At 37.7% G+C, this 27,679-nt stretch overlaps 1 protein-coding gene across 4 annotated transcripts; it reads left to right on the top strand.

Moving 5' to 3' along the window:
* Window positions 1-18: 18 nt before the first annotated feature.
* Window positions 19-16,541, top strand: znf740a (zinc finger protein 740a). Of its 4 annotated transcripts, none has more exons than XM_018725805.2 (13): window positions 19-105; window positions 2,780-2,835; window positions 2,983-3,156; window positions 3,596-3,712; window positions 4,926-5,052; window positions 5,966-6,084; window positions 6,201-6,354; window positions 8,838-8,956; window positions 9,045-9,201; window positions 11,889-12,007; window positions 12,096-12,252; window positions 14,914-15,032; window positions 15,128-16,541. In XM_018725805.2, the coding sequence occupies exons 2-13, from the start codon at window positions 2,791-2,793 to the stop codon at window positions 15,299-15,301; spliced, it is 1,581 nt and encodes a 526-aa protein (XP_018581321.1). In that variant the 5' UTR covers window positions 19-105; window positions 2,780-2,790; the 3' UTR covers window positions 15,302-16,541. The 4 variants fall into 4 exon arrangements, with proteins under 4 accessions (XP_018581321.1, XP_018581322.1, XP_018581320.1 ...); XM_018725806.2 differs by having other exon boundaries at window positions 2,681-2,835; window positions 6,201-6,282; XM_018725804.2 differs by having other exon boundaries at window positions 2,681-2,835.
* The last annotated feature ends 11,138 nt before the right edge of the window (window positions 16,542-27,679 follow it).

Below are 27,679 nucleotides of genomic sequence, written 5' to 3'. Positions count from 1 at the left end.
CCGGGGAGCACTTCCGGTAGCGTTTCCTGTGTTTGTAAACTGAGGAAAAACTGGAACTCGGGGCGACACACTGAAAAATTATCGAAACGCAGGGAAACGAGCAAGGTAAATCAATCGTGTTTAACGCTGATTGGCTTCGAGCTGGAATTAATGAGAGAATTTGCGATCAGGCTTGGGTTTTAATGTACAGAGAGACTCCATAGTTGCAAATGAAAAGACTCGAGGCACACGACTAGTTGTGAGCCGTGCAGACTGGTGAAGCGGGTGACGACGCAAAGAACACATCATGTAGAAACGTCCTGGATGATCGCACAATCTCACCGGAGCGGGCGGCTGCTCCGGCATTCCGTTTAACTACAGCTCTACTCATTTCAGTCTTCGCAGTTCAGTTCCTGCTGCTGAAACGCGCCCCCGTCTCGTCTCTTGATTAACTTAACTCGTGTAGCTGGCTGCTTGGCTAACTTAGCTAGCTAGCTCTCTTGTGCCCGATTCTTGTGGCTAGCTATCATGCTAGCGGGTCAGGAGGGATTGGACGCATTGTTCTTCCTGTGTCCGTATGTATAACTGAACGGCTGCAAAAATAAAGATTAGTGTCCAATTTAAGCTTTCGCTTGCACTTCCACAGCAACGGCGAACCGGTAGCCGAATCAAAAAAGGCTTGTAATTTAAGCTTTCTCAGACAATGAATGAATAAATACATACCATGATCTAATTTCGCATTCGTGATGATTGATTGTTTACGATGGTAGTTGGCTGCAGAGTAAGACTAAAATTTGGGATAATAATTAAGTGGCAATTTGAATGCAGTTTGTACTTTCGTAGTAATATTGCTGGCAGCGCATGATGGTTGTGGGCCGAGTGCTGAACGTGCGCGCGCTGCGGCCCCGGACGCGGACGCCGGGCTCGAGCGGCGGTCCTCCGACTGGAGCGCGCCGCCGCTTCAGCAAAGTGCGCGAGTAACTGTTCTCCTACCTTGTCGACGACATAAACGATTACATCGCGCTTTCTTTTATTCGTTGTTTAAGTTCAGCCCCGGAATCGCGTTGAAATGATATGAGGCGGAGATTGGAGAGGCGTTCTTTGAGTCGGGACGGTAGGCCTGAGATACGGAGAACGGCGCGTACGTATCGAGCGACTCCGTCCCTTATTATACACATCGGTCGAGTCTCCACACTAATCATAATTCTTATAAAACATGTGGAGGGGTGTGGCCCTTCATTTCCCACCAGAGAGCCTGGAACTCTGCGTCGCCAAGTGGATGCTTTTTGCATATTTATAGTGCTCATGTTATGGCAAATGTGGTGTCAGGGCTGCTTATAGTTCTTTCGAGTTGAATTATTTTTAAAAATGCGTGCCAGATAGCTTGGTTTACTTCTCTAGCAAAGGTAGCTGCAGTTTTAAAACCTGCCGTGTGTGGATTTGTGCTGGATCACATTCATCTGCCTTTTCCAAATCCCTCTGAAAAAATATTTGGTTTTTGCAAAAAAAAGAAAAAAAAAAAAAAAAAAGCTAACAGTTGTCAGCAGTTTGCTGGCAGATGTTCCAAAGTCTTTGTCAGCCAGGTCCACCTTGCTGTTTTGCTGAAGGAGCAAATAGCTTCATGTGAATCTAGGTGTGTCTCACACATGTCATGTGCTGCGCTCATGTCCCATTCAGTCAGGATCAAGAGTGTGTTGGGTTGCAGGAAAAGGCCCCATGGCCTCCAGTGTGGGCCCTGATCACATACCTTACAACATACATCAAGTTTGCTCAGTTTTTCAACTTTGATTTTTGATGTACTTGAATTTGTGAGAAATGTATTCTGTTTTCGTCTGATCCGGGTCTAAAATTCAGCAAGAAGTACAAACTGCTTTTAAAGGTAAGCATTACCATTCAGTACAGCGTAGTCTGAATGGCAATGCTTATCTTTAAAACTGGACAAAATGCTTATTTTAACCTGCCTCTCGAAGTATGGCAGTTTTAATTAATTTCCTTGGACCCAAGTTAATCCTCAGTACTTTTCTAGCAGCACCAAAAATAGTGGTTTGATTCATTGTTGATCAAAATCATGGCTTCAGGTGAATTGTAATTTTATCAGACACCTGCACAAATTCTCCCGCAAATGACTTTTACCAGAGTCATAGAATGAAATTTACGGTACCCTTTCGAGAATCGTTGTTGCAGGTTTTATATTGCGCTGCACACAATAACTGAGAGTTTGACAGCAGTTACTGTTTTTTCGGAAGAATCATCGTGCTTCAAGATGGAGAACTTAGTCTTAAGAATAACTAGTTTGTCACCATAGTGTTTGGTTTTTATATTACAAATTAGCTTTAAGACAACTTGTGAAAATTTGGACGTTTGTTAGTATTGATATGTTTTTAGTGTCTAAACAATAATGAAATATAAGAACATGCACTTTTTGTAAATGTTTTTTTTTTTTTTTTTCCCAGTTTCAGAAGTAACTACAAATAAATTTGGTGAAAGTCTCCAGATGATGGCCTGTAGAAACGTGACAACTGAATGGCCTGACCATTAATATAGGACAGAGTTGGTGTGGGGAGGAAAAACCCTTAAGCATACTTGTATAATTAATTATCCTACATAACTCTCTCTTTTATGAATATATGTGCTGTTATGAATAGATATATACTTTTTAAATATTAAAATGTTTTTATTTTTTTTTTATTTTTTATCACAGGGACATGTGCCAGATGATTGGGTTGGGTCAGATCTAACAGACTATCCAGAGTGACCGCTTCCCCTGTTGCCTTGTCCCCTCCCCCACCCTGACACATAGCGACCACAGCGATGACACACCTGCCCACCAGCTCGGTCCGTGACCACATGAAATGGGTCAGTGTTTTCACAATACTGAAAAAATATTAATTTTCAGTTTTTACACTTACAAGCTGTTATTACAAACCAAAGTTCATCCTGTATGTTTCCCTTCCCTCCTGTGTGTCACTCTGGTTTCTGAAGCATGGCTGTTTGTCTCGGCAGGCAGGACTGTTGGGTTGTGAGGCTGTTCTTTCCAGTATGGCTTTGATGCAAGCCAGTTCCATGGCCGCTCCCAAGAAGATGATGTCCCCCTTGGGCCACGGGCAGAGAGACAGCCCGGAGCGTGGCCCCCAGAGTCACATGATCTTGCCCTCCGGCATGAGCTGCCCGCCACTTGTGAGAATTTGTTCCTGTCGAACAAATACTTTCCCAATATTTTCAAGCTTAAATGTTGAATTTTCATGTTGAAACATGGCAGGACTGATTTTTCGGGCAACCTCAAATAGTAAAGACTTTTTGAATTAAAGTTACAACATAGTCATAGGTTGGGGCTGCAATTTTTATGTAAATGTTTAATTTTGTTGCTTTCTTGACCGGTATTACTCATTTATAACCGTTTGCTGATATACAAAAGAAGGTAAACCTTAGCTTCTCTGTGATATACTTTAAACCTGCTTGTGTTGGTCCTGCATGCCCACATTCTGAACTGCACAGACTAAAATGTGCTCATTTTCAGTTTCTTAAACTGCACTTTGACATTCGGTTTTTTTATTAGCCGTAATATACCTTTAAAATGTTTTCTCTCCCCCCCCCCCCTTTTTCCTTGAACTTCCAGCTTATTCGTAAGGAAGGAGATTTCCATTCATCCCGGTTGTTAGACGAGAAGGAAATGCGAGAGAGCGAGGATATGCAGCTGAAAAAGAAGAACAGGAAATCAGGAACGCCGTGCAAAGTGAGAGAGTGGGGGTGGGGGGTTGAGGCGATGTGGAGGGGGTGGGGTCACTGGAAAGGAAAGGAGGGGGATGGGATTGTGAAATACAATAACTGTTATTGTGCATGTGAGCAGGGTGGGGGTTTGCTGTGTTGGGGTGAAGGGGGGGGTTGTTATCCAAGTGTATGTTTGCTTATATGTTAAGTTCTCTGTGGTGAAAACATTAAAGGCTATTTTTTTCTTTGACAAATTTTTTTTTTTTTTAGTTTAATGTGGAATTGGTAATGCTAATTCCTTTTTTGTTCTGTTTTGATCATGTGGTGTATATTTGTGCTTTGTATTAGTTCCTCTAGCTTATCTGTCAAGGCTCCACAAAAATGTACAGTATTGATTTCATTGAGGTCCACTGATACCACAAGTTAGAGTCTTATATGTGAGGTTTGGTCTATTAGTAACATTAGGTTCTGCTTTGACAGGAAAGTGTTTTTTTAAATTTAATTAGGATATATGTAATGGATTCATAATTAAAATTATGGACAGACTAAATGCATAAATTTAACATGACTGGCTTTCATCACTTTAAAGTAGTGAATTTTATACACAGTAAAACTTATTGATACAAATAGATCTTTGAAAGACTTCCTAGATTATATCATGTAAATTGGCAAAATGTTTAGTACAAAAAAGCCAAGTAAAGTTCTTGTAGAAAAAGTCTACTGAGATAAAGGCATCAGTTGTGAAGAATCTGACAACAGAGAGCATAACTTTCAGAAACACTAATATTTACAAATAAAATAGTTATTCTGAATCCTATATCTTACTAAACATAGGATGTAGCAGTGAACTATGTACGTAAATTGTCCTCTATAAATGTACTTTTAAAACTAAGCAGCCTTTATATACATTTGCATATTAAAGTGCAGTACTGAACCTAGAATGATCGAACTGTTAATTTGTTGCTGTTTGCTAATTTTGTCTAAAGCTTACAGCATTTGCACACTATATATGTTTTAGGAACATATGTCAACTGTCCCACAGATTAGCAAGAAGACAAATGTTAGATTAACAGCTCTTATGTTTTATATGTATGTATTAAAGAAAATAATGCAACCTAAGATACAAAACATTGCTTTAGAATTTAATTACTTAACTCAAAACACCCAAATGTACATCCTGGATATGTACATAAAGCAGACTTAGTAAGTCTTGTGCTGAACACATTTTTTGTTCTAAGGTGGTAGTGGTGGATGAGAATGGTGAATGTCCACTGTCCAAAGTGCAGAAGAACTTCATTTGTGAGCACTGCTATGGTGCATTTCGCAGCGGTTACCATCTGAAAAGACACATCCTCATTCACACAGGTATGCTGCATCTTCTATAAATAATCTTATGTCATTGAGTCTTGTGATTCTCAGACTCTTGCTTTCTGCAATTTTCATATTCGGTCTCGGTTTATCGCTCTAGACCGCTTGTATGGACCAGGATCTGATGTTGCTGATCAGATATATGGAAATCCTGACTTATTGATGATATGTGGTATTATTTGTGAGACTAAGTAATGGGAATGAAAGTGAAAGATTCAAAGGTTACAGGTTCGATCCACACATCTGGCTGCAGTGCCCTTGAGCAAGGCACTTACCCTAAATTGCTCCAGTAAAATTACTCCACTGTCTAAATGGGTAAATAATTGTAACCTTAACATTGTAAGTCGCTTTGGAGAAAAGCGTCAGCTAGCTAAATGAATAAATGTAAATGATCATGTTTACCTTTTTTGTGTTTTTTCTCCATTATATTCTTCATCTGTAGAGTGGTTACTTGTCTGCTGAGTTTGTTTTATTGTTTACATTTTCAGAAACAATTGCCCTCCAAGACAACAAAAACCTTTTCCATTTTGCCCCCAAACCTGTGTCCAATCCGTCTTCTCACATTCTGATCACACAGTTTTCCACACTTTTGGAAATATCTGCAGGTTAAGCCTTACAAGAGAACTGCCTCATTAGGTTATGTTATGATAACTAGGTCAAATTATTGAAACTTTAAATTTTTTTCCTTGTTTAAATAATCTGGCAAATTTGGAGAATGTTATTAAAAAGTGGTAATTTTTCTGGAACCAAGACCTTGCATTTTTCCTGTTTAAAAGTATGCTGCGGTCCAAGAACTGAAGAAAAATACCACGTCACATTCCTACGTTCTGATAGCTGAGGGTTGAATCCCACCCATGCTGTGTACTACTGTATAATCTTTGTGTCTCATAAAGATGTGTGTGTCTTTCAGGAGAGAAGCCCTTTGCATGTGATATATGCGACATGCGGTTTATTCAGCGTTACCACCTTGAGAGGCATCGGCGAGTCCACAGTGGAGAGAAGCCGTACCAGTGTGAGCACTGCCAGCAGGTGAGGAAGCAAAAGCATGTTCTTGTGCATTTGTGTATTTTTCAACACACTGTATACAAACTCATGCATGTTCTTGTCTTGCTCTTCCTCCCCGCTTTATTCATACTTTCTTCCAGAACTTCTCACGAACCGATCGACTGCTCCGACATCGACGGATGTGCGGACAAGGGGCCACCAAGGGCGGAAACCAGCCGTGCTGTGAGGCGAGACCCTACTCCCAGGAGCCCCCTAACCCCACTGCTACCTGGACCCCCCTGCAACCTCCCTCAGGTCGACTGGCGGTCTGACAGTCATTCTTGTTAACCAGCACTCGGGGGAAAATAGCAAAAATATTGGCACTCAGGAGCTCAGTGGCATCATGCCCTGGTGAAAATTTATACTGCAGATTCAGACATTTGTCTGAGAGATGTGGCTTAAATTATTTTCTAACTAAATTGGAATTTTTCAATAACGTTATCACTTTGGTTGTACTTTTGATGGTACTAAAAATAAGGAAAAGAGAGGGGTTGAGTGGGGTAGAGGTAACTGATGAAAATTTTGACAATAAAAATGGGATTTTTGTACATACATAAAGCAGTTCATGCATCAGATGTTTTATGGTACAGTATATTCAAAAACATCTATTGGTGAAATATAATTTGCATGTTTGAATCACACAGATGTTGTAATCAAAAATGACAACACCAGAGTGTAGAATAATGCTGATGATGACTCAGGCCTTGACACAAACAAGCAGCTTTAGTAGTTTCTGTACTTCTTATATTCTCGTGTGCTTGTACCTCATCTTACACACACAACTGAAACTGGAAATCAGTTCATTACTTGGAATTGCTCTTAATTCCACCCACTACATCACAATCAATGAAAGTTTAATCATACAGCTTAATAAACTGATTTATTCATGGGTTAGGTTTATGAAAAAATGTCAAGTCAGCTGAACATTTACGATAACTGTTCTTTTCAACAATTCATACAGTGGATGGTCTTGGTGTTTATACTTTTACTGTAAACATTGAAACACAGGATTCAATGTAGACTGGAAACCAGTTTATTTTATAATTTTTTAACTTGAAGCAACATTAGTTAAGTCTACTTTTGTCCATAATCTCCTGTTCGGTGTGTTGTACTTCATACGTGCAAGGCAGTGCCTTGTTGCTTCTGTGCATCAGGTGCCACAAAGGAATGAAGTAAAGGAAGGTGAGTTGCAGCATAATGGAGGATTGCATCAGGAATGTGTATTAGTGTTTCACCTTAAGTACTGACTTTGTCTCATGATAAACTTCACAAAACTATCCACGAGGAAGGGATCAGTGCATTACAAAGACAGTCTTTTTCTGCATCTGGTTAATTTCTTTGTTGTTCTAAAAAAAAAAAAAAAAGTGAAGAAATGCAATTAAAAAACCTTTCAAATGTTTGTGTCTTCAAAATGTTTGTAACATGAGGTACAAGTGTATACGAGTATGAGTTAGGTGTATAGCATAATTACCGTAGTGACTCGCAGTTCTCGTCACGACTCAGGTGAGCAATTTCTCAAGTATCATCTGTGAAATGAAGAGTGAGTAATTTGTATTGCTATAGCCTTTCAAGAAAATTGCTTTATCGCTTGTAATATGATAAACCCATGTCAGGCTTTTTGTTGCCTTGTATGGTGCTGCGTGTCACCAAAGCTCTTTGTTTTGAAATACAGCGTTCATTCTTGTGTGGTGTTTCTCGTGTGAGTTGATGAGCTTTATGCAAGGGAAGACTGTACCTGCTAGTTTAATTTCTATCAGTATTTATTCTACAGAAAAGGCCTAAGTGGGTATACTTGACATGAAGTAGTTGTGGCATTTCTCCCAAGTATTGGCATCTGTGGGCCACCCTTAAACTCATCATTTTCTCCATGTTAAGCTACATTTGTCTACTTGTACTTTATTAATGCATATATTACCCTTACTATTGAAAATATGTAGGTGGTCTGCTTTCCTGTTATAGGCATTAATTTCCTGTCATAGGAAAATGTGTAAATCTGAGGGTGTGGTGATATATCACTGCAGGGAACCTTCTTGATGCTGCCAGTTATGATCCAGTATCCAGTCAAGCAGATACAGCAGCTACCTTTTATGCTACAAATGTTTTTGTGAATGGAGCTTTGTGAGAATGGCAGCAAATTGATGCATTTAGTGTAACAGCCAAAAGTTGTTTTGCTCAATACTTTGTGTGTGTGTGTGTGTGTGTGTGTGTGTGTGTGTGTGTGTGGATTTTGCTGTTTTGTCCTAAGGTTAAAAGTCTGGGTGAAACTTGTCAAACTCATTATTGTTAAAGTAGTGTGGCATTGATATTTTCTTAGTTGCATTTTACAGAGTAAATGGCAAGGTCTCCCATATGATAAAATAGGTTGTTTTTGAGAAGACAATCTGCTTTAAGTCAATAAATGCAACATATGCCTTCGTTAATGTGGTAGAGAAAATACTGAATTTGTCAGATCTGAAGTGTGTGCTGAAAGGTATATTTTACTTTATGAACGGTATTACTCATGTATATGCAATACCATTGAAAAGCATTTGAAGAAGCAACTTTTTTGGAGAAAGTTCTTGCGAACCCTAGTGAATTTGACGTAATCCTAAATTCTGTCCATCAGTGTTTTTCACAATTGTCTTGCATCAGGAGCTGGAAATTGTAAACTCAAACTTTGCCCATGACATGGTATAATTTAAAATGTTTTGCTTCATGAAATAAGCCTGTCATAACTAAGTTCTCTGTGTTTTTTTTAGGGGAGAAGCCATTTCCATGTGACATATGCGATATGCGGTTTACACAGCGTTACCACCTGGCGAGACACAAGAGAATTCACAGTGGGGAGAAGCCATACCAGTGCAACCACTGTCAGCAGGTGAGGAATCTCCCAGAGCATATGTCCTCCCTGCATTCTGTCAAACTATGTGTACTGCCCCTCACTGTCTTCGCACTCTTCCTCTCAGAGCTACTCGCGAACTGACAGACTGCTGAGACACCAACGCCATTGTCACGGACACGTGGCTCCCAAGCCTGGGAACCAACAATGTTATGAGGCGAGACCGTACTCCCAGGAGCCACCTCACCCCACTGCTACCTGGAGCCCACTGCAACCTCCATCAGGTCGCCTGCCGGTCTGACAGTCCTCATTGCCAGCACTCTGGAAAACCATGACAGTCAGGAGCTCAGTGGCGCCATGCCATGGTGCAGATTGATACTGCAGCTTCAGTGATGAGTGGGGAGATGGAATAAGATGGAGAGTAGTGGATTACTTTGTATTCATTGATTTTAGCTAAAATTCAGTTATTACATTTTGAACTTGCTGCTTAGTCTTACGATACTACTGAAAAATTGGAAATTTAAGAATCTGGGGCATGGTAATCACTAACAGTCCAGTGACAGTTTTGGATTTATGCATGCATATATAAATACAGTAGGTAAAGTGAAATGGTAGAAGAGTTAGTACTGCTTAGGGAAAAGTGTTTGAATTAGTACATTTGTTAAAAGCAATATACTGAGGAAAATCTTTTGCAACATATGCAACTTTAAACATTCTTTTACAAAACCAAGTCTTGTCAGGGGCCTGTTTTCAAAAAAAACATTAAAAAGACTGAATGATGAAAGGGAATCTAATGGAAAATGCACTGTTAGATGTTAAGTTACATTTGGTGTGGACAGAATATTGTTACAGTACAGCTTGGAATAGTGCTGATGACTCAGGGCAGGACACATAAAGGCAGCTTTAGTAATCTTTCTACTTGTATGTACAAGTGTATTTGTTTAGTGAATAACAGATGAAAAGCAAAGCCTTGTAGTCTTCAGACTTAATATATTTTTGATTTGAGTTTGTATTTATTTTTACAAAAACCTTTCCATTAGTTGCCATCCTTTTTACCTTCTTAAAAAGTATTAAAATGGTTGAACTTACCATGTTGGAGTTGAACTACTGTAAAATATTTTTCAGACAGGGAATATTTTGGAGAATAATATGGATGTGAGAAACCATGCCTATAACTGCTTAAACAAACCAAGTGTGTGGTTCATTATTTTTTCAAAGGTGCATTTGGAGAAAATATTAGTGTGTTATGAATGGTTGCAAGTAAGTTTTTTTTTTTGGGCAGATATGTCAGAAGTATGGTTTCAAAGCCTTTTCAAACTTCATCTCTGAAACACCTGGTAAAACAGACACATCCTTTCCATGTACTATAACAATCTATCCTTGCAGTAATCTTTTTTGGGTTAAACATATGCATACTGGTATTGCTTAACTTACTGCTGGATATTGATGCCTTAGTGTTTCAAAAACATTAATGGCCTCTCCGTTGAATATATGTTAGGAAATTCCTGTTTATGACAAAAAGGGAGGAGTGACTTAAGACCAGAGTAGGAAGCCCTCCTTTTTACACCAGTTCTGACCCAGTACAAACAGTGACAGTTCAGATTTCAGTGCTCATATGTGTTGGCCTGGTGTATTTTTGTTGCTTTGAACACTACTTTTTGAGCAGTGATGCTTTCAGTGTGGGGGTCCCATGCTGAATAAGAGGGGAGCATTCAGGGGAACACAAGTCAGTAAAGGCCTCCTCTCTATATTCTTTGCATTATAGTGGTTCTGGAAATGGATGTCAAGGACCTTGTTTTGGTATATTTGGAACATTAGAGTTAAACAGATGAATGATCACTGATGGCTTTTTAATGGTTTTAAACCATCTTTTAGTCCTTAGCAAAAAACCCTCAATTAGTACTTGTATTGTATTATATATGACAAATATTTCAGAATTCAGGTTTGTTTTATGATTTAAGATTGGATTTTTTGCCGAAGACAGGGGATATAGTACCTCAAACTGTTTGTTATCCCTTCCCATTTTTAGTGAGTGGCTCTTAGGAATTATAGAAACAAGTCATATTTAGTGTAGTAAAGATTACTGTTTCAGTTGATAATATTGCATGCATAGTTTTAAATTTTGTTGTTTTGCTAGGGGGAAATGTTTAAGCCTTGTTTTATTGCTATAATTATGAATAATGTTACTTAAAAATAGCCAAAAAGATGTATACTCTCAAAATCCACTTACATTTTATGGAGTGAAGAACAGGGTTTCCCATATGATGAAATAAATGGATTTTTAACAAGACTGTATCTGCCTTGTTTCTTCACTAAGTACAATATGACCTTAATACTGTTACTATGGTAATATGAATAACAGACACAATAAAATGTTTGTGTATGTAACTTGTATTCCTATAAGTATATAGTTTATAGTCCCGTTATAGTCCCAGTGCCTGAAGTTAAAGTACCTGCTTAAACAAAAATGGCATTATAAAGTCAGAACAATTAACCCTATGATTAAATTTTTTTACAAAATAGTTGTTTTGATTGAGGAGCTAAGCACCACAAAATCTAGGAGGGATGTTTTTCCTAAATAAACACCTTTCTCGTAAAAAGGACAGTACTGTAAAGTTTACGTAATTTTTTTGAACTGCCATAATCTTTAAAAGGACATATTGCCTCAAGGATGAGAAACTGGGGGAGATGAATTGCACATTTTGTGAAACTGTCATAGTTTCATGAAAATTTCTTCCTATCAACTAAGTCATGACTCTTACTAATCCTTATTTTTAGCCCCCCAAATTGGTATACCATAAATCAAAACTCTTGAATGTTCATAATGATGTCTTATATTGTTGTCCTGTAAGCCTTGAATTGTAGCTGTAAATGAATGACTGCTTAGGCTTTTTTTTTGCAATTTGATGAGCATATTATAACCAAGGTTTTAATTTTTTTTTTTTTTTTTTTTTTTTCCTCCTCCTTCCAGGGGAGAAGCCATTTCCATGTGACATGTGTAGCATGCGGTTTACACAGCGTTACCACCTGGCAAGACACAAGAGAATTCACAGTGGGGAGAAGCCATACCAGTGCAACCACTGTCAGCAGGTGAGGAATCTCCCAGAGCATATGTCCTCCCTGCATTCTGTCCAACTATGTGTACTGCCCCTCACTGTCTTCACACTCTTCCTCTCAGAGCTACTCACGAAGGGATAGACTGCTGAGACATCAACGCCATTGTCACGGACACGTGGCTCCCAAGCCTGGGAACCAACCGTGTTACGAAGCAAGACCCTACTCCCAGGAGCCACCTCACCCCACTGCTACCTGGAGCCCACTGCAACCTCCATCAGGTCGCCTGCCGGTCTGACAGTCCTCATTGCCAGCACTCTGGAAAAACACGAGAAGCAAAAATACTGGTGCACATTCAGTTGCTCAGTAGTGCCACGCCCTGCTGCATATCCCTACTGCAGTTTCAGACACGTTTCTCTGTGAAAGACTGAGATTTATTTTTACCACCCAGTTTCATGAATTAAACGGATTATTTTGTACTTACAAAATCTGATTTTTCCTGAAAATTCTGTTATTCTGCTTAGATTTCTGAGTTTTGCTTTCATTGGTACTAATTGGGAAATTGGAGGGTTGGGGTTCAAGTCACTGTAAATAGTAAAAATCTTGGCAATGACAAAATGGGAATCATACACATACCTTCAAGCATGGTAAATAAAATAAAAAAAAAAAAAAAAGTAAAATGAACATAGCTGTCAGGAAGGAGCATTGTAGTAGGTTACATCTCATATCAAGAGTTTCCTAGGGGAAAATTACCGTGGTTGTGTTGAAACCATTTCAGTAACTACCTTTGAGTTGTAGGCGTTTCTCGGTGAACTGTTAGCGAAACAATAAGCAGTCATGGAAAAGGGTCAAATTGAAGATTGCAGTGTTTGGACTTAGGTTTTTGCACTTGCTCCCGAGAGAAAACCATTAGGCTACAGTGCTGAATTAGCACTGATGACTCAGGACAGCATACAACCAAGCAGCTTTAGTAGTTCTTACCTTTTGTATACAATTAAATGAAAAAGCCGTGTGGCCTTCGGACTTTATATATTTATTTATTTTGTTTCTGTATCTATTTTAGACATTTTTCTTTAAGAGCTGCATTATATGATAGGACTTTATGCATTTTAGTTTTAGTGATTTAAAGTCTTTGTCAGACAGTTGATGTCTTTTGTTGCAGGAATATTTTGATTTTAGTCTTTGAACTCATTGTAAGGGTGCAGCTGTCTTGAATCGGTCTTATATAACACTCTCAGGCTTACTGTTATTGTCAGAAGTACGTGTCTGTGTTCTTCAACTTTCATGAGTGGCTTTCAGAAAATGACATGTTTTAAGTGGTTTAACCATGACTACGTTGGGCAAATGACAGCTAAGAATGAACTCTGTATTACCACAGTGGAACTATATGTAATGTGTAAACTACCCACAAAAAAATCAATTCTTTCCATGTTGTCCAATACATGTTATTCCAATCACTTGAGTAGTCTATGCTCTTGGGATATAGGTGCATATTGGTACTCTTAAGTCACTGTTGGATCCAGGTCCCTTAGTATTATAAAGACTTGTGTGGCCTGTTTATGAATTATTGTAGGGAAATCCTATGAAGAAATTATTAAAATGTAGAAATGTGGGATATGACAAAGTGACAGTGAAACCCCACTAGTTTTGGCAGTTCTGTCCTTGTACGCAGACAGAGCTTCCAGTTCAGCTTTAATGTGTCGTATTAGGTTGTTGTATCTGAGCTCTGAACACAAGTTGTTGAGCATTGTTTTCAATTTGACGGTCACAAAAAGGGAGGGCAGGGGAAGACATCCTTTACGTTTCAGTAATTTTTAATGAATCTCAAGGACCTTGATATTTTAGTATTTTTTAAACACTGGAGTTAACTGACAGGCTGGCAACTGATTTTCCTTTTAAAAAAAAAAAAAAAAAAAATAAAAAAAAAAAAAACTGTTTTAAGCCATTAGCTTTAGAGTTTCTTTATAAAACAATAAAAATTGGCCAGTACCTGAATTACTGTTCTGTCAGAGTAGTATTGTATCAGAATTCAAAATGTTTAGTCATTTTAAAATGTATTTTTTGGCTGGGTTTTGGAGGTTGTAGTTAAACATAGTGTCACAGAAAAGGGTAGTTTTTTTATACTAATGTCCCACCCCATTTGTAGTGGTTTAATAATTTAGCAGACAGTTTAGTGTTTCCATTGTAATTGTATTGCATGCATAGTTTTGTTTGAAAGATTATTAGTTTCTTGTTTAGCTAAAATATATGGGTAAACTTGTCTTTGTTGCTACCTTCATTAATGCTGTTAAGCAAAATAATGTGTACTTTTAAGATCCAGTTAGTTATAATTCATGGAGCAAAGACCAAGGTTTCCCATATGATTGAAATAAATGGATTTTTAAGAAGTCTGTATCTGCCTTGTTTCTTCACTAAATACAATGTACAACCTTAAATTGTGCTGACAAGATTGTGATGACACAAAAAGTATCGTGACATATACTACCTTTTACAACTGAAAGCCCAGTAAGAAATGTTACTGACATACCTTCATGAACAAAGCTGTACATTATATGCAGAATCAATTCTACAGGCAATTTTAAAACTAGTATGACTGTGGACAAAAGGTTTTAACTGATGGGCCGTAAAGTACCGTATACAGAGATAACATGCTCATTTATTAACAAATGTTATCAAGTTGCCATTCCAAGAATGGAAAGGTCAGTTTCACTTTGAAAACAATTAATTAGTCTTTATATAGGTAATGTGGATTATATGACATGTTGTGTAGTTTCATTATCACAGTAAGAAATCTTTTCTTGAAGTTTCTTAATGTGAAACTTGGCCACAATCTTGTTGTTAAAGCAATGATGAGCCATTATATCATTGGGATATAATGTTTTGCAATTTAATGATCGTCTCGCTATATGAGCTTATCATAATCAAGTTCTCTCTCTCTTTAGGGGAGAAGCCATTTCCATGTGACATGTGTAACATGCGGTTTACGCAGCGTTACCACCTGGCAAGACACAAACGAATTCACAGTGGGGAGAAGCCGTATCAATGCGAACGTTGCCAACAGGTGAGAAATCCCACACAGTTCACACCCTCCTTACACACGATACAAGTGTCTGTGTTCTTCCTGTCGCTACACCGCTTTCTCGTTCTCATTTTCAGAGCTTCTCTCGAACAGACCGACTTCTGCGGCATCGGAGGCTGTGTCAGGGGCAAGCCACTTCCAAGGCCACAAACCAGTCATGGTATGAGGCTAGACCCTACTCCCAGGTGATCCCTCACCCCACTGTTGTCTGGACTACCCTGCAACCACCTGCAGGTCGCCTACCAGTCTGACTGACCCGCTGGCTTCAAACTCCTTGGAAAAACACAGCAAGCAAAATTTACAGTTTCGGGAGTGCCGTGGCACAGCGCTATGGTACAAACTGACACTGCAGCTTCGGTCGTGACAGTCTGGGAGAAATTCTAATGTTGTACTTATTTTTATTTTTTAAATATATCCCCATTTTAATCCTCACTAATTAAGAAGTAACATAGCTCACTGCAAAGGCCATGTGTCTGCTAGATGGTAAGGGGCAGCATTGCAGTCCATGTCCTCACTTACTCTGCCAACACTGCCAATTGACTGGCTCTGTGTACACGTTTCAAGGACTCGCAGGAGGAGTGACATGGCCCAGGCAGCCAGGAACTGACAGACTTGAAGCTGTGTGCTGCAGGCAGCGGAGATATCCCTGCCAATGCCCTCCCCTTGTGAGAGGAACAAAACCCGTTCCCACTCACAGGTGGCAAAGACACATATCAGACTGAGCCATGGTCTCACTGCAGGACTCAGTCTGTGTATGTTGAGAGCGCCTTAACTAACCGAGACACCCTTCTTCTTCTTCTTCACCAACTAAGATCCCCGGTTTGGTTTTATCCAAGGTTCTGTTTGGATTATGACTGTGAGATTTTTTTTTTCTTCATGGTACTGAAAATTAGGAACGTGAGGGGTTTGGTGGACTGAGACTGCTTATAATACCACCAGTGCAATGATGAAATGCAACTTATACATGGGTATACAGTATAAACTAAATAAATAATTTAAGTAATTAAAAGTTATATAGTTTTGAACTCCGAACATTTTAAACAATGGTACAAAACATCTCTATAAAAGAAGTAAAGAAATCAGATATTGTACGTTTTTGACCCTTTCATTTAAAAAAAAAAACAGCTGTTGGTGCCCAGTGAGTAAATAGAGCAAAAAAAAAAGATTATTTAACTAAAGAGGTCAGTGTTTAGTCTAAAATTACTGTATTTGGTGTAGAGAGAAAAGCATTAGATAGAGTACAGTATAAAATAGTGCTGATGACTCAGGACATGACACAAGCAGGCTGCTTTACAGGTATCTGTCCTTTTTATACAAGCATATAACAATATATATGTATATACATTTTCATTTTAGTGAGTAGTTTGTCTTACGCAAACATTAGTTACTGTTGCTAGTTTTTTTTATTTTATTTTAAGGCTTTAATAATGGAACTTAGTACACTGAAGTTTAACTACGTCTGTGTGAGGTAGGCAATGCCATGTAAAATAACCGATGTCAACACAACTGAAGAAACTGATATTGCAAGAAATTTAAATTTTGCTGTACTGAAATGACATGGGGGTCTTTTTAGACAAATGATGGCAAGAGTACGTTGTCAAAGTTTCTTTACAACTGAGGGGATCTGTATGATAACCTTGGGATAGTCTAGAAGTGTTTTGTGTGTGAACCCCCCCTTTATGTGTTGTATAATTTCCAAATCCCTGGTCAATTCTTTGCTGCTGGGTTACATGTGCATACTGGTACACTTACTTATGACACTGGTGGATACAGGTCCCTTAATATTACAAAAATGTTGATGACCTTGTTACTAATATTTGTTAGTAAATTTCTACTATAAGAACATGTAGAAATGTCAGGATGTGACATTAAATCACAGTAGGGTTCTGCCAATTCAGCTTTAAAGTTCGCACAGTGGACAAGAGGGGAGGGCAGGGAAAGACCAATCAGATAAGGGTTCATGTCTATATCTTTGTATTACAGTAATTATGTTAATGACTCAAGGACCTTGTTTTGTAGTATTTTTTTAAACACTGGAGTTATACAAACTGATAATGTATGTAATCCTTTCATAAACTTATTTTTAGTCTTCAGAAAAAAAAAAACTTGATAGGTCTTCAGAGGAACTATAGAAACAGTTGTATTTAGTGTAACCGTCAAAAAGTTAGTGTTTCATTTTAATAGTATTGCATGCAGTTTTGCTAAATGGGTCTTATTAATTCTTTAGTTAAAAGCTATGGGTGAAACCTTGTTTTATTGCTCTCATTATTATTGTTAAAACAAGTAAAATGTGTACCTTTAAGTCTCAAATTTTATGAAGAGCAGGGTTTCCCACATAAATAAATGGCTTTTTTCTGATGTTGCATCTGCTGTTTCTTTACAAAATGGCATCAGTAAACATTATGTTCACAGTATTGTGATTGAAGAATAATGAGAAGGTCAAATTTCCTGTGGATGGCACAATGTACAACTGAAGTTAAGATTTAGTAGATGTTTTTAGATATTCCTACATAAATAAAACCAGAAAACATCTTATGAAAGAAGTGAATATAAAATGTCAACTACAAGAAAGGATAAAGCACCGTTCTATAACATCTGCAAAGAAAGACTGAAGACAGATACAGAAGTGGAAGAACAAGAGAGACCTTCTAGAAAATCTGAGAAATCCAGAAGTTCCATCTGCAACTTGTAATGCAAATGGACATAATGGAAGCAGAGAAGGATCGAGCGGAGATGGACAGAATATGCTGAAGATCTCCACAGCAGCAATATTAATACCCAATACATTAGAAAACATTCCTTAGGAATAGGAACCTTGGTAATGGGGAATGGAACAGATGGGATTGCTGAAGAAAATAAAAATGACTTGCATATATGCTAATACACATTACTCATTTTTGCTGTGATACTCCAATTAAAATATCAATGCCGCTTTACAATCCTGGAAATAGTTATTTCTACCAAACAGCAGTTGCCCCTTAAAATGCATAACGTGTCAAAATGACTTGTCCATATATTATATATTTCTGTTACAAAATGTGAAATTTTACATTTTTACTGCTTTGTGACCCAGTAAACAAAGGAGTATTCTAATTAGCATCAAATATAATTTTTCACTTATGTACAAGAATGGGTCTGGGTCAAGTTGACCCAGTTCTGCATTGTAAGCAGAATCACTTAACCATGCATTCTAACTGAAGGGTTGTCTGTATTATGTAGCTTTTATTCATTGCAATTTAGCGGTAAGAGTCACTTTGGAGTTACACAATTTTAGAAATGTTTTTACATTTATGTATTTATTAGCAGATGCTTTTCTCCAAAGCAACTTCCAATGAACTCTATGTAGTGTTATGAGGCCGCACACCTTATTCACCAAGGTGACTTACACTGCTAGATACACTACTTACAATGGGTCACTCATTCATACACCAGTGTGGATTTTTATATTGATTAATATGTTAGTTGTACATGCCTTGTAAACCAGAGTGTGATGGTCTGCAGTGGCAATACAGGTATTGTATCTTTGGTTAGCTTTGTTTCATTTTGGTGAATTATTCATATTCTTTGCTTATAAGGCTACACACAATATTTGACAGATTTTCACCTATGAAAATGATGTAACAGGTATCTGAGTACTTATTCAGTGAATAAGTTCCATTTATTGTAATTTAATGTTGAATGTTCAAGATTCAAGATTTTATTTATTTGTCACATACACAGTTATACACACATACAACCTGTAGTGAAATGTTAATCTAGTCAGCTCTGTAGACTGTGCAAACAACATATTAAAAGAGAAAAATTATTTTAAAAAGACAAGAGAATATAATTAAATTAAGAAATTATACAGGGAACTGAATTAAAGCTAAAATGTAAAAAAAACTAAAATTGAGATTTAGGGAACAAAAAATGTGCATGTATTGAATATGCAATATGCAATGATCAAGTGCATAAATAATAAAATGTTAATCTTGAGTACTGAGAACACATTTTCCTAACTTTAAAATAAACCAACCTGTTTTAAATTGCCACAGCTCATAGAATTCAACATGTGCTGGGTGGGAGTGCAGGTCCATTTTCCTTCTATTAAAATAGATTTTCTCTACTGATGCCTGTGATAAGAATATTCTGGTTGAATTCAGTGAAATTTCCTGATTTTTTAAATAATGTAAAATCTACTGTAGTTTGGCTTTCTCTTCTAACTGAGATGTCTTACACAAAAGGAAGATCCACTTGAGTGCCCTGCATCTGCGTCAGCTTTTCTAGGTACTCTGAAGGGCTGAGACTGGTTCATATAACTGTTTGGAAGAGTTGAATTTCTTTGGTATTTCTATTCAGGTTTCTGTTTTTAATGGACTTGTCTTTTACTGCACTTTTTACTTTAGCTATGGTAGGTTCTGGGATATGGTGACCTGGCAGGTAAAACTCCTGAGCTTCTTGGTAGCTGTGGGGCTCAAGTCCAACTCTGGGTGTTGCGGTTTGCACTTCTTATTGTTTGCAATCCTGAGACATGTATAGAAGAAGGCACTGGTAAACCACTAATACAAAAAAAACTGGTAAAACCACTAGTAAAACTGGTAAACCACTTCTGCTCCTCCCTGGCCCTGGAAACCACATGAGAAATTTCTATGAGTTGATATGGACTCAATAGCACTTTCATCCATAGTGAGTTCTAGAGTAAAGGTCCCACTGAGGATGCTTAAGAGCTAGGAGTGTGATCCTTGCCAGGCACCCATAAATAAAGTGGTGGCCAGCAGGTTCCTTGGGGGAGTGTTAAGTTTTGTTTGGAGCCTGGTACTGGATGTCAAGTTTTGATATCTCTCCCCACCATGCTTTCTGCTTCACTGGGTAGAAATTGTATTCCAGTTTTTGTTCTTATTGATAATATGACTTCATCACTGGGTTTACATTATTGCTTTGTGGTAAAATTGAGTTTCTGTTTTAATTTATCAACTGGGATGTCAATAGTAGGAGGATTTAAAGATGCTTAAATGTTTTTAAACTAAAAGAAAAATCATTCTGCTCAATGGTGCATTTAATACAACAACCTGTGTTAGCTTTACCATTTCTTTTAGCCTCAGTAATTCAGTAGCATTGTTTTGTTGTTGTGGTCTATACCTTAAGTTCTCTTATAAAAACAGTACATGGATGTCCTAAGTGATTAATCTTATTCTGCTTGAAAAATTAACATTTGACCTGTGCGTTAAATCATACAATCTTAGGACACCTTGTCGTAAAGTGGACTTCTCAGACAGCGGTACTTGGCCACATGTTGAACTATTCAATTTAAATAAGTAGATGTATTCATAATCTGTGTTGTCTCTGTTTCTATGCTACCGTCATCCAGTGCTGTTACAGTTGCTAATCAATAAAAAAAACTACCTGTTTTTTCCTCACCTCAGTCCTGTTTCTCTTTACGCGACACCATTACATCCCGCAGGAACCAGAAGTCTGGATATACATGGATTACTTAAATGATACACCGGCTAGTCATCGATTTTAACTCGACAAGGTATGCTGGCTACACATCCACCTACATTTCCCAGCTCTGTCATACTTCTTTGCTAAAGAATGTCATTGTCATTGTAAATAACTCTACACATTTACATGTTTTTCATTCAGCAGACTCTTTTCGTCAAAGCGACGTACACCTCAGCAAAAATACAATGCGTGCATTACATTAGCGGAAAGACCCACTCTAAATACATGTTAGTGTAGGCTGTTGCTCTTCTGCTGTGTACCTAGTTTGCTAACTATACACTAATAAGCTACCAGGCTCTATGATTTAATTTTATTGAAAAGATATGTAGATACATTTTTCCATGAGTAAAACTATATTGAAACTGGTGACATTGCTAGTGATGCTGAACATTAAAAAGCTTAATTTGAATCAAATTAACTTTTTGATCCGATACTATTTTAAAAGAAATTTTTAGATGTTTACTTTTACTTCCTGGTGGCAAAGTGGTGCAGCAGGTGCCTCATAATGCCCTGACTGAACAATCAAGTGTAGGCTTATCCACGCTCTTTTGTTTGTGTGGGTTTCCTTCCACAGTCCAATGACACGCAAATCCAAATTGTAATTTTCCAAAACTAAATTAACTGCAGGGAGTCGGGCAAAATGTTCCTTGTCAGTGCTTACTTTCCATTACTGACTTGAAATTTCCCTTTTATTTTTAGAGGACAAAGGTTTATTTTAATCATGTCCACATGCCTGGCCGTGAATCCATAATATAAAGATGTTTTTCTGCATCTCTTTCAGGAGTTTACCGTGCAACACTTCATTTATTATTACTGATAATTTACCTGAGATGTTTATCTGGTGACTTACAACATTAGAGAATAAGCATTACAGTTATTTACCTATTTTATAGTATGGAATTCTGTGTCAGTTAAGGTAGTTTGATCACTGCAGCAGGAGAGGTTTTAAAATCGTCAGATTGTGAAATAGCAGTCCTAGATTTTGTTTATGATTTGTGATTTTGTGAGGCGCAAGAAGAAAAGCGTAGTAGAGAAACAACAAGAAACTATCGGTGACTGAGAGTGAGTGAGTTCACACAGTCTGTCGAGTGTACTAATTGTTCTTTTTACACAACACACATAACTATACACCTCTGCAACATTTATCGAGGCAGCGATGATGACCAACCGCTCGTTAAAAGATTTTAACCGTGGACGGAAACTATTACAGAAATAAGAGTCCACTGGATTAACCGGAAACCGTCCCTGTGGAGCAGAGCAGAGACATCACAGACATTCCTAATCAATCATAGAGCTATCCACCGGAAACGTATCCTAGGCATTGTTAATCGTTCGCAGTCCGCTGCTATTCTAAATTAGCGCACCGCCGCCCGCTGGGTGGAAAGGAGGGAGCTCCTCAGTTTTGTTTCTGGCGACCCAGTGTGGTTCGCCCTTTATTTCACCCGAGCTGTGAACTGTATTGATCTATATGTTTATTATTGCAATTGCAGGATTAAAATTACGCCACACCGACTCAGCATTTCATCTGTTTTCTTTCTGGAGCGTTACACCTAGTAAAAGTGCTCAAAAAACTCCGAGAAATACATTTTCAAATTATATTAAAATTGTGTAAAACATAGATAGAATATTATATATAGACATGACATGTGTAAGATGAGGAAAGAAATAACGTCATACTGAGATTTGTGGCAGAATATATTATCATAAATAAATAATGCGAAGAACTAAAAAAGTAACTTGGATAAACCGGTGTTGAAGTCAAATGACTGATTAAATTGTGCAATGATGCAAACATGATGTGAATCAACTCCTTCCTTGTACTTTTACAATTACCTAAGTCACTGGTGCTCTTATTTTCATTTTACAAGCATGTACTGTATTTAGACTAATTATCTAGTCACTAACACAGACATTCCTTAAGTAACGCTTTTAAATTTATCAAGATTTTGGTCCTGCGGGCCATTCTGTAAACAGGATAATTTAATTTAAAGTAAATTAATAAAAGCTGGATGCAGTCTCCTGTTCTAGTACAGAATGTGTGTGATGCTTTATGGTTCATGTAGGGCAGATCTGACTTTAGACAGGCATACATTATGAAGGCTAGAGCCAATGTCTCCTCCAAGCCTGTGAGTGTATATTACTGTAAAAATAGGTAAGCTTATACTTTAGCATAAGGAATTTTGCTATGTGACTGTAGTGCGCTCTTTTAACCCAAATTCACTGAAGTGACCATCTATTAATATATCTTCCTTGAGACTCCTGGTACAAGGAAATCAATACCACTTAGTCAAATTGAATGAAACAATCAAGCAAAATGTCCATTATTGTATTTTCACCATAGCAAATATGCCAGCATGAATTTACTGTCAAATAATGCATGTTAGGTAGTGACACCTGCTGCATTGCTTTTGTGAGAATATTTATTTGAGGAAAGGTTAGTCAGTGAGTGCAGACCCTTTTGAGGTACATGAATCTCAAGAGGACAGTTGAGAAATTTCAAAGTGCTTCCAGTGTTGTCCCTGACCACCAACCCTTCATATTGACCACAACGTAATGAAACATCAAGAGTGCAATGAGATGAGACCACTGTCTGGAGTGACTAAATTGCATCTCCAGGGAAACATGGTGCTGAACATGGGCCCATTGTTCTGATTTACTACACCTTAGGGGTCTGAAGCACTTAACAAAGTGTCATCTTAAGAGAAGAAGAAGGCATGAGGCCTGAGAGAGAGGATCCGTTGTGACCACCAGAAAGTTTCCTTTCTTTGCTTCCTTCTTTTTGTGTGTCACAAACTGCAGTGTTCTAGTGTTCAGCTTTCTGGATAAAACATTAAACTTCTTAACTGATGTCTTGAGAACACAGTGAAAAGAAGGCTATATTTTAAAAACTGATCCACAACTTCTTACAAGGTTTAAGCAAAGGTCTTACATTGTCAGGATTGTTCAAGAATGCTTGCACCTTTAGATAACCCCCTTTCAGTAGATCTAGGTCTAGAAGCTTCTGATTTAATGTTTTATTGATACATTAATCAGCATCATATTCAGTGCTGCAATCTGCACCCTGCTATCTATCATGAGAGTAGCTGCTTGCCTCTGGTAATTAACAGTGACATTTAAGAAAGCGGATATATTCTGTGGCTGTCAGCATGAGTATTCCTCGTTAACATTTAAATCCACACCACCTCTCTCAGACTTCTACATGTAAATCCCCACAAAAGCACACAGAGTGCCTTTCAGTACGTTTATACGGCTTAAAAAAACCAGGGAAGTGATTTCTGCTGCAGAACCTGTGCCTCATGTTTGGTATACACAGTTTAGTAGTGTTGGAACAAAATTTGTACATATATTGCTGAACATCTGAATATGTTACTTTTCATTATTGTTTTTGATTGTTGCACCCCATAAAGGTGATGGCAAACAGACATTTCTTCCATGTGTGGACAAAGTTTTTTTTTTAATTGTATTAATCTGTATTTAACACACATATATATAGTAACACTATGTTTATGAACTTTATTAAATCTTACATATATCCATCCATCCATGTATCCATCAATCCACCCATCTTCATTAACAAAATCAGGGAATACATGCAAATTCCACACAGACCGAGCCAGATTTGAACCTACACTAAAACAGCTCAGGTTCTGTGAGGCAGCATTGCTACCTACCATGCTACTGTACCACTCTTTTATTAGATATTCTGTTGTGAAACTGCTAGAAATGTATAGAAATACTGCAAATATGAGCAACATTTCTAAATGGAAAAATAAAACTGGAAAAATATGATTTTGTTTTCCAAAATAAATGTTATAAATTAATTTTACTATTAATAGCAATGAAGGGGGTGCGGTGGCGCAGTGGGTTGGACCACAGTCCTGCTGTCCGGTGGGTCTGGGGTTCAAGTCCCGCTTGGGGTGCCTTGCGACGGACTGGCGTCCCGTCCTGGGTGTGTTCCCTCCCCCTCTGGCCTTACGCCCCTGTGTTCCCGGGTAGGCTCTGGTTCCCCGTGACCCCGTATGGGACAAGCGGTTCTGAAAATGTGTGTGTGTGTGTGTATTAATAGCAATGTTAAAATTAACTATAACATGGGTAGAAAATTAGTAATTAGTTGTTAATAGTTAATTACTAGTTAATTAGTTCATCAGTTTTGGTAACTAGACAACTAATGTACTATATTTGATTTTTCTAAAAAAATAACTACATTGTGAAAGCAAATTACTGATATTAAACTGCTCTATTACAAACAGTATACTCTATTACTCTTTCAGCAGCTGGAAGAATAAAACTGTATGCTAAGTGTGCTAGCTCAGATTATGTATTTAACACAATTCCATCATTCCAAATTCAGTCATGATATAGTGATCATGAAAATGTCGGGTCTATAAAGAACAGAACACACATTGAGTTATTTCAGCCCAGTTTGCTTTGTAGTCTCATTAATATTACATTTTTTTGGATTATGCACATGTGATTAAAAATCTTGCCCATCATGCAGGAACATTTCTAAAAACCAGTAACAAGAGTTTTGTTGTAACCCAACTTCACATTTATTTTTGTAGTGTATGAATGACAAGTAAACACCAAAATGCAGAAATTCTTAACAGGCTATATATAATTGAAGCTAAATTACACTGCTGTATAAATGTAAATAACTTAACACTGTAAGTCACTTTGGAGAAAAGCGTCAGCTAAATGAATAAATGTAAATGTAAAATGTAAAATATACAGTAAGGTATATATATCTTAAAAAAATCTAATTAAACTGGACAAAATTTAACACTAAATGAAACTGGTTTAATTACAAAATGACATTCTTTTGTTCATTTCATGAAATATCATTGCATCTGCTTAATATACCACTGCATATTACACCCATTATTCTCTTATTCTTGTCTACATTTACCACTGTATTAGTTTCCATTCAGAATTAATAGTGACGGCTTTCAAAAGATCAGTGCCTGGATAACAATTCCTTTGTGAGAAGTCTAAGAACTAGTTTAATGAAGAGATATAAATTTTCAGCATATTGTGAAGACAAAACTCCCTGAGCAATAATTCTGAAACACTATATCATGAAAGAAAATAATGTCTTAGACATGAGAGTAAAGAAGTCCCCTGGGACTGCACAAAGAGGCAGCCATTTTGGGTCAGCTGTCTGAGTGCAGCAGCCGACTAGACTACAAAATGGCTTTCACCGCAAGTAGCTCCTGTAGCATCTCCTACAAGGGTTTCAGACTGTGATAATGAAATGCTTCCATTTCGGTAACATAAATAAAGGAAACAAACGGTTTTCCTTGTGGATCAGAACCCTGTTTGAACACATCAGTGCGAACAAAAACATAGTATGCACTGAAAATCTGTTTTTGAGCTCTGTAATTCCAGCTAAGTAAGTAAGCAACAGATTTGTGATTCGTGCTCTTTGCTTAAAGCAAATCATTATTCGGAATTCTGCATGACTGAAAACTGAAGCTGGAGTAGAATAAACAATAAAGGACAGGAAAAGAAAAAATAAATAAATAAAATAAAATAAAAAATGTCTCTCGTATCTCTTGAAAGTATTTAGTCAAATTGTTCAGCACAGTTAACCCTAACCCTATATAGTACAACAGTTTCAATTTGCTTCAGTCAATTAGTAGAAATACTTTCCCATGCTATCTATCTATCTATCTATCTATCTATCTATCTATCTATCTATCTATCTATCTATCTATCTATCTATCTATCGCATTTTTCAAATCAAATCAAATCAAGCTTTATTGTCACATCACCATCAACATAACGTGTAGGGAAGAGTGAAAATCTTTAGTGCAGCTCCAGAAAATGCAGTGTTGAGAGTATAACATAAGTTACGTTATACAACATAAGTGTACACTATGCAATCCCTATATATATAGTAGAACAATACAATACACAGGGGGTTGCTCAGTATACACACACACACACACACATAATATTGCACAGTATACGCAATATACATAGTATACATATAACACACTGGGGGATAACACAAGGTACACAGACAAAACACATTGCGTATACATTGCGTAAATGTCCATAGTTCACTTATCGATTTGTCAAATTTCCATTTTTTATAGTGCTAAAATGATTTGTTTCTGCATGAAGCCATTACTGTGTTATACAGTGCACCCAAAGAGGGTAGGGGTATGAGACTGGATTAATTCAGCTCACTTCCCCAGTGTCCGGGGTTGTTGAGTTTTGATGATCAGGAACAAGATGATGAACATTGGGCTTACATATGTTTATGATATGAATTGGTCAGGAGTTGACATTGAATTAGAATAAATACAACAGGGCAGGTATTGAGGGGCATACTATATAATAATGACATATTCTGGAAAGTCTGTCTTTTACATATTTGTTCACTTACAGTGATAGGTTCAGGTTCAGATTAATTTTCCCTTTTCCACCAAGTTAAGTGATACCATGCAGAGGTAAACTAAATAACTTGTACATGCCATCTTATAAAGCTATGAAGCAGCAGAGCAACAATAAGATCAACTAATGCTTTTATGAGTTTTTTTTATTAAAACTATAAAGTGCTCAAAATTTACATTATACGGTAAAGTTTCAATGGACCGATCTCCCATCTGGGGTGTACCCTTCCTAGCCTGAAGCTGTATGCTTCAGGGATGGATTCCAGATCGCTGCAAGGACACCTTAGGATATCGTTAAAGTGGTTAATGATAGTGAGTGAATGCACTGTGCCTTGCATTTTACAAGAATGGCACTGCTTTCTTTTGTTGGATCCCTTTAGTTCACTGGTTTTGAGAGGAAGCAAACAGCATAGCTGGCAGGGTTCAGTGGTAAAATGATTCACCACAAGGATTTATTCTAAGAAAGGAGCATGTACATTCCACTGACAGGATGGGCACCCTGGCGCCCTACTGACAGTGTAAAAAAATCACTTTCTCGACTGATGAATGTTTATCCTTGACAGGTCCATTAACATACCCTGGCCCTGCACCACCCCATTCATCTTTGTCTCGTTGGAACCTGTCAGTGCACAGCCACTCATCCAGCAATTTCTGAGGCTTAGACGACACAACACCCTGCTCATCATGGGTTTTCTCCCACCCACTGCGTTGGTCGTAACTTTAGCACCAGTGTACCTGATGGCTTATTGA

Source organism: Scleropages formosus, chromosome 22 (genome assembly GCF_900964775.1).
Source record: "Scleropages formosus chromosome 22, fSclFor1.1, whole genome shotgun sequence".
Lineage (NCBI taxonomy): Eukaryota > Metazoa > Chordata > Actinopteri > Osteoglossiformes > Osteoglossidae > Scleropages > Scleropages formosus.
The sequence above is the reverse complement of the archived record's forward strand: the minus strand, read 5'-3'. Positions and strand labels throughout refer to the sequence as shown.

Coding starts and splice junctions, on each gene's coding strand:
- znf740a (XM_018725805.2), top strand. CDS start 2,791: ATGACACACCTGCCCACCAGCTCGGTCCGTGACCACATGAAATGG. Junction 2,836..2,982: donor TCCGTGACCACATGAAATGG/GTCAGTGTTTTC, acceptor TTGTCTCGGCAG/GCAGGACTGTTGGGTTGTGA. Junction 9,202..11,888: donor CCCACTGCAACCTCCATCAG/GTCGCCTGCCGG, acceptor TCCTCCTTCCAG/GGGAGAAGCCATTTCCATGT.